We start from the raw sequence: 7965 nt of genomic DNA, 5'->3' as shown, positions 1-7965 counted from the left end.
TAAATCCTTAATAAGGAATTTCATTGCCCATGGAGAGTCAAGTCCTTAGCTAACCAAATTTGGGCCCTATGCTTTACGTACGGTAACATTCACTTCAAATTTACTTTTAGAGCAGCAAATAGGCTTGCAAAAAAATTTCCTTCATTATTAACTACTTAAGACACTAGAATCATTTTCGGTTCTGCTCTTCCATCTGAGATGAATTCCATTATAAGGGAGGATGCCTTTGGGACCCCCTATGTGAGATTGTAACTTTTTTTCCCTTCTCTATATATTTTGGTCAGGGGGTCTACCTAAACCCCTGATTACCCTAAAAATAAATAAATAAATACTGATCGATATATCTTGTAAGATCCATGTTATTGCATTTAAAATTGGATTGTGATACGTACACTTATGAAAATGAACTCATATGTTAACACACAATCCTGATCGTATAAATAAAAATCCAACGATCAAGATTTCGTCCATGATATATCTCAGGATATGTCTTTTATCCCGACAATTTGGATTTCACATTCATACAATCCCGCCGTGTGTGAATAAATGAGCTCCTTTACCATGAGTCTTACCGGTTAAAATTTGATCTAGGATTTCGATTCACAATGATTAATTTGAGATTGGTCCAATGGTTATCACATCACCCTACTATATCCCTCTGATGATCATGAGAGGCTCAAATACCCAGCATTCAACATGGTAGATGCAATTGATCTTTTCTCCTACTACAGTGTAACTGACAAGTCATAATAGAAATATTAGAACTGATAACATGGCAATTTGAAAATCCCCCACACACAAACTTCCAAACGTTTGCGTATCAACAACTTTCTTTGCCAGCTAAATCCATGGCCACACATGGGCCACCGTTTTATTTAGTAATTTTTTTACTATTATTTGTTAAATGGTCAATTCATACAACTCACCCACTTTGCACCCTATAAATACCTATCACTCACGCTGCATTCACTCCATCACACAAAAACCTTTTTTCTATAACTACACTAGTAGTAGTTCTCGTACAAAGAATTAGGGTTTGAGAGATGGGTTCTAAGAGTTCTGCATCACTTGCACTCTTCCTCTCACTCAACCTCCTTCTCTTTGCAATTGTCACTGCCTGTGGAACTTGCCGCAACCCTCCTAAGCCGAGGCCGAGGCCGAACCCAAACCCAAACCCAAACCCCAACCCCAACCCCAATCCCAATCCCAATCCCAATCCTAACCCCAACCCCAACCCCAACCCCAACCCCAACCCCAACCCCAACCCCAACCCCAACCCCAACCCCAACCCCAACCCCAACCCCAACCTAACCCCAACCCCAATCCTAACCCGAACCCGAACCCGAACCCAAACCCAACTCCCACTCCTGCTTCCAGGGGTAGGTGTCCAAGGGACACCCTTAAGTTAGGTGTTTGTGCGAATTTGCTTGGTGGGTTGGTTGGTGTAGTCATTGGTACACCTCCTACCGCCCCTTGTTGCACCCTTTTAAATGGCCTTGCTGACCTCGAAGCTGCCATCTGCCTTTGCACTGCCATTAGAGCCAACTTACTGGGTATAAATCTCAATATCCCAGTTTCACTCAGTTTGCTTCTCAACACATGTGGGAGGAGTGTCCCAACTGGTTTCCAATGTTAAAGTAATACTCATGTCAATCTCTTTGTTGAATCTACCAAGTTTTATTAGTTGCTCTTCTGTGGTATTTATGGAACTTATCGTTTCCTAAGTTTTATTGTGTGTTGTTATCTGGTTGTGTGATCATGAATAAGTTTTTTCTATGTATTATGGAGTGACAGTTTGAATTTTTAATTAAAAAGATATATCATTCATCTTTGGTGGAAATCTCTCTCTCTCTCTCTCTCTCACACACACACACACACACAGATGGAAATTTTGCCTGAGATACGCTGAAATACATGTTGGTTGAGCTGTTTGTAATATATTTGTATCTGATTTTCATGTAAATAATTTTATTATGGGGTTTTTCCTACTTACCTCGCTCATCAGTGTAACATATTATAGCCTCCCTAGACTTTAGAACATTAGAGTGTCCTCTCCCTTGACCTTTATTTTGAAAAAAACTTGACTAGTTAAATTACATTAGCTCTCTAATATGATTCAAAAGAATATAGTTATTTATGTGGGTAATTTTTTCATTTCAAGTATGATATTATCAAATTCAAAGGTCAGACGAGGCAGCTTTATATTTTTTTGAACACAGGGAGGCACGCGAGTTATGTCTAACCCTTCTAAAATACTCTAACCTACGTGACATGACATCCTCTCACACCCTGTTATGAGATATATATATATATATATAGAGAGAGAGAGAGAAAGAGAGAGAGAGAGAGAGAGAGAGGTCTAATGCTGAAGGATGGTCTTTTATTGGGGATTACTAAAGTAATAAATGTCCCTGTCTCATAAACTTTTTAATTAAAAGTTTCAAATTAAATGAATCTCTTGATCATCATCCTCAAAGCCCTATTTCAAAATTTTGAGGCTGCTTAAGCGAATTCTATACTCCATGCAATTTGTCTATGACCATATCTTATGTAATTTCCCGTGTTTTCACATCTATTCTAGCCAACTCAATACGTGTTATTTTTTGGATCTTTCTCTTTTTCTCTTAAACCCTTGAATTTGTAGGTATCTAAAAAGATTTTGAGTTTTAAATGCTTCCTTTGTTTAGATTTTGTCAAAAGAGTGACTAAATAATGAAAGCACCGCAACATGATAAAAGGCCAATTCAATGGTCTAAGGTTGCCAAATTTCATAACATTCGATGGACCAAGGCATCAAAATTTTCATTGTCAAATTTTTGTTTTCGACGAGACAAAACTGACAAATTAATGGATGATGAGAGAAATTCGACAGTTCTAAGTTGTCAAATTGGGGAACATAAAAAATTTTGATGATCAAGAACCGTTGAAATTCGATTAGTAAAATTCGTGGGCCTTGACTAGTCGAATTTTTCAATTTTCATGTAGTGCACCCTCTAAATGTTCAATGTTAGAGATTTGGTTTTTAATTTAAAAAAAAAAAAAAAAAAAAAAAGGGATGTGATATTACTACACTATTCGATGGGCTGAAGATGAAGGAACCGCATCATCCAGTCCAAGTGGCACCCATATACTATGGGTTACTATCCATAGCTTGGGGGAGTCCAAGAGTTCTCTTGGATTTCAAAATCCACATTTTGGGAATGTGAAGGACTTGTTTTGATGGAAGTGAAAATGGTTATTCAAGAAGTTTAGTTTAATATCTATTATTTCATTTTACTGGCGATTTTTTTTACGCTAAACCTAAACCCCAACACTTTTAGCAACATAATTGATTAACGGCGGTAACTCTAGACAATGTACTTGATAATCTTCTCCCAAAACCTAGTCATCTTAAAGCTCTTGATTCTATTGGGAAAATTATTTTAACTTCAACCTCTTCTTCAATCCAACATCTTCAACTCCGTTTATAGTCTTTGTTAGAAAACCTCTATTTTCATACCCCAAAAGTTCATCATTTTTTACTTCCAAAAGATAGTATCTTACTCTTGATGTTTGAAGATTGAAGGCGATAGAATCTTAAAGATGGAAATTAACATAAAAATCATACACTAGATTATGGTTTTCAGAGAAATATTAAGGTCAAAATTATTATTATTATTATTTTTTTACTTTTTAAAAATCCTATCTTTTTTTTAAGCTTTGAAGGTGATAAAATCTTTAAAGTTGAAAATCACGATTTGGTACTGAATGCCTTGATGACCGGTTAGAGGTTGAAGACTAGCTAGGCCACTTACGTTATTTTCGGCTATTCCATAGTAGAGGGCATGTCAACAGTTTGAAAACACAGGGATGGTATCTCAGATATTTATTAAAACAGTGCGGCCTACATTTAAATCCCCACAAAATGAACACAAAAATTGGAATAATCAAAGGAGGATCTCACGTACCACATCGAAGAGCTTTATTATTATTTTTTCTATAGGCTGGTACAAGAATAACAGCATAATCATACAAAAGGCTAATTTATTATATCATATAGCAATTTCTTAATACATATAAATTCGGTTGCAACCAGGAGCATAGTTGAGCCCGTGACCTATGTGGGGTGAATGCTGACGTAACCTCACATGCAAAAATGCATAAAAAAGGCACCTTTATCTGCGAGGATTTGACACATACAACAAGCTTACTACCCTTTCATCTTCAAATAAGTGAGAAGATTCCTCTATAATCAAAATTTTCTTAAAGTTGCAAAATCCATCATAATTGCACAATTGTTTGTTTATAACCTTATTGTCTTGGACCTACTTGTTGTGTGTAGCAGTTGTGCAGCACTTAGGTTAATAATTCAAGTCAATCTTTTTTTTTTATTTTATGTTAAATGATTATCCAGGTTAAGGCAAACCCAAACTAGCTATAGCCTCATATAACGCATCCCCCTCCAATGCTAAGCAAGAACAGATAACATATCATTAATGAACGAATTACAATTTAAAACAAGGCAACCTCAACTATCATTCAACGAAACTAGCAAATTAGTAGTCCTATTAGCTTCTCTTAAAATATGGGTGAAGGAGGCCTCTAGGAATCTCGGGAGAAAGCTCCTAATCAAAAGGATCAAGTGGTGAACATGCCAAGGGCAATTTCATATGCTGTTGAGGATGTTCACTGCCACTAAGGAGTCAGACTGGATAGGGATTCTCGAGGTGTTGGAGGCTGTAGCAAGCCTGATACCTTTGAGAATGCCCAATTACTCATGATGTAAAATAGATCTTAGAGTATCACAACCAGCCAAGGCAACCATCACATTAACCTCGAAGTCACGAATGATTGCTCCATAGCCTCCTCTTAGAGTAGAGAAAATCTCATCAATGGTAATGGTGAACATACCCACGGACAGTTTTGTCCAAGAACAATAAACTCGTTTAAAATGGAAGAAGGAAGCTTGGAATCCCCAAGCATTTATAAAAGATCTGTTGTAGTCTGAGTCTTCAATGAAATTGATTATATCCTTAAATTTGATTTGAATATCTTCCCAAATATCATGGAATACTAAGCCTAGGTTCTTGTGGTTGTTTTGGTAAAACTCGATTGCACTTTTCTCACCAAACATGGTATATGAAAACATAGAAAGCAACTTGCTTGAATCCTTGGATAATCAAATAGCCTTTAAAATTGTTGGCAGCCCAAGTAACTTGTTCATCCCAAGTACCAAGGGTCTTGTGCAAGAGACATCTATGCATAATGTTAGCCCAGATACCCTTCAAGAACGAGTATTGGCTGAAAATGTGGTTCATATCCTTTACATGCTTTCTACATAAGTAGCATCATCCCTTATCCCTCATTCCTTAAGCTTCTTAAGGGTGTTGAGCCTACCTTTCAAGACAAGCTAAGCAATGAAACTATGTTTAGGAATCATGGCCTTGTTCCAAGTCAAATGAGCCCAACTAGATTTGGCAAAAGGGAGAAAAGATGCTTGCACTGCTAAGCTAACTGAGAATTTCCCATTTACATTGCCTTTTTAAGCCACCCTTTCCAACTCACTAATGTGGATAGGAACCTGATCAACCAATTATGAGATCTCGAGGAGGTGATTTTCTCTACCAGTTGGGATGTACCACTTCCCATTTCGGATAATAGACGAGACTTTATCCCTTGGCTCAACTCTAGAGCCGAATGCTAGTTCCTCGTTGAAATAAGAATTCAGAATGCCGAGGGGGTGCCAAGGGTCTTCCTAAAGTTTGGTAGATATGCCATTACCTATAAGATGCAAAATATTATTTAAGGCAAGCTCCCTAGCCTTAAGAATCTTCTTCCAACTCTAAGAGGCTTTTTTGGGAATTTTCAAAGTCTAGAACTTCTTGCCTTTAAGAGGATGGTACCTAGTCCATCTAAGCCAAAGGGAATCCTGGTTCTAACTAATCATCCAAACATATCGAGAAATGGTTGTCTTATTCCAAGCTGCAATACTAACAATACCAAGCTTACTTTCGGTTAAAGGTTTGCAAACATCACTCCAACACACAACACTACTACCTCTCTATCTATCTGGCCCTGACAAAAAGAACCTAACACAATTTTTTTCCATATCTTTGATGACCTTGGCCGTGAGGATGAAGTAGTTGTACCAAAATACTTTGATGTTGAGAAGGACAAATCTAACAAGCTCCAACTTACCTGCATAAAAGAAGAATCTACTGTTCCAGGAATTAATTCTCAAGGAAAACTTCTGAATCAAAGGATGGAAATCTCTAAGGGTCAGTCTAGAATAGAACAGAGGAAGACCTAGGCATCTAGCTGAGAGGAACCTTTCTTAACCTTAAGATCTCTAGCTATATCAGTAACTAAACTTCTATGGTTTCCTGCTAAGAACAAGGTACTCTTATTGAGATTGATCTCAAGACTAGTGATGCCACTAAATTCAAAATAGTGGAATGGATAGCCTCGACACTCTTTATGTTGCCCTTAAAGAAGATGAGGAGGTTATTAGCAAAATAGAGGCGGGTGATTTCTAGCTTCTTGCATCTAGGATGGTACTTGAATTGCTTATCTTTGACCCTCTTTTGGAATAAGGGGTTAAGAATTTCTATTAACTAACACAAATAAGGAGATATGGGTTCCTCTTGCCTCTAGCCTTTTTTTCCTTCAAACCATGCTATAAATGAGTCATTGAAAGAGATAGTGTAAGAGACATTCGAGATATATTTCATCATCAATTTGTTCAAGTTGTAGATGATGATAAAATAAAGAACAAAAGAAAATCTTGGCAAGTAAGGGTCGAGCCACAAAGATACTATTAATCAAAAGTATTTTTTACTTCCAATCGAATTCGATTTTAACAAGCGCTTTAGAAATAGTTACGAGAGAGATTTATCTTAAATAAATTACTAAAATAAAAGAAACTTAAAAATACGATAAAGAAGTGTAAATCAATTAAATCCACCTTCACAAGCTTTGTTAATGAATTCTGATTCTCTTTTTATCTCGATCCACTAAACAAAATTAATGTTTGTGGATTGGAAAATCAAACAGTTACAATATAAACAAGATCAAAAGTATGTAATAATTTAGATAAAGATTGTTAGATAAACATTAACTGTTCTATGTGAATCATGGTTCTTCTTGAACTTATCAAAGAAAGAAACTATCAAAACTATGAGAAACATTTAATATTGAACTTAATAATAAATACCTACGCTATATCAATAACTCAAATTAAGATTATTAGATAAACATTGATTATTCTCTGTAAAACATGATTCTTCTTGAACATATCAAAGAAATAATCATCAGAACTTTGAGAAACATTCAATGGTTAACCTAATAATACAAACCTAATATTATCATAATAAAATATGAAGTAATTTCGAGAACAATCAAAATACTGACAAATCTTACTCCAGCTTCCTCAATCGATTTAACAGAGATTTAACCAATAGTTATTGTAAGAACAATAAAGTACAAAATAAAGAAAACATGAAAAAAAAATAAAGCTGAGAGAAAGAAAATATCTTTATTGCTTGACTTGAAATCAGTATAGCTTCTTTACAACTTTCATAAAATTAAGAAACAAAACATAAAAACCTACTAAAATAATAAAAGTTGATTTCCAAGGGAGATTAGAGATTTTTGGAGACGAGATGTCCTTTAAATTAGTCTCCTATTTATAGAGAAATCAAATTAGGATTTCTTAGGTAATTAGAGCTTCGAAAGTATTCCATGATTACAAAAATACCAAAGTTCTACTTCAATACGAATGTCTTTCAGCTGCCAAGCTTTAGTACAAATTTCGAGGTTTGAATTTCTTTGTTGGTCATGCCGTCGTTGTTGACCATGGTGCCACAATAAAGTTTTGGTTAATTGATTTGAATTTAGGTTCACGGTGTTGTTTTGGATCTTGGATCACAGTGGTAACTTCAGATTTTCCTGATTCGTCTTGAAACTTTTCGAATAATTCATGTTACA

The 7965-nt window shown here is 35.7% G+C and overlaps 1 protein-coding gene across 1 annotated transcript; it reads left to right on the top strand.

Moving 5' to 3' along the window:
- The first annotated feature begins 956 nt into the window (after positions 1–956).
- LOC147393455 (14 kDa proline-rich protein DC2.15-like) lies at positions 957–1840 on the top strand. Its single transcript, XM_086456127.1, has 2 exons — positions 957–1224; positions 1371–1840. The coding sequence occupies exons 1-2, from the start codon at positions 1044–1046 to the stop codon at positions 1634–1636; spliced, it is 447 nt and encodes a 148-aa protein (XP_086312253.1). The 5' UTR covers positions 957–1043; the 3' UTR covers positions 1637–1840.
- The last annotated feature ends 6125 nt before the right edge of the window (positions 1841–7965 follow it).

Source organism: Akebia trifoliata, chromosome 10 (genome assembly GCF_017979445.1).
Source record: "Akebia trifoliata isolate Shusen 1 chromosome 10, ASM1797944v1, whole genome shotgun sequence".
Lineage (NCBI taxonomy): Eukaryota > Viridiplantae > Streptophyta > Magnoliopsida > Ranunculales > Lardizabalaceae > Akebia > Akebia trifoliata.
The sequence above is the reverse complement of the archived record's forward strand: the minus strand, read 5'-3'. Positions and strand labels throughout refer to the sequence as shown.

Bases quoted from the DNA above. Each gene is read 5' to 3' on its own strand.
- LOC147393455 (XM_086456127.1), top strand. From the start codon at position 1,044: ATGGGTTCTAAGAGTTCTGCATCACTTGCACTCTTCCTCTCACTCAAC. The intron at 1,225-1,370 runs CCAACCCCAACC...CTCCCACTCCTG, and splicing joins TCCCAATCCCAATCCTAACC to CTTCCAGGGGTAGGTGTCCA.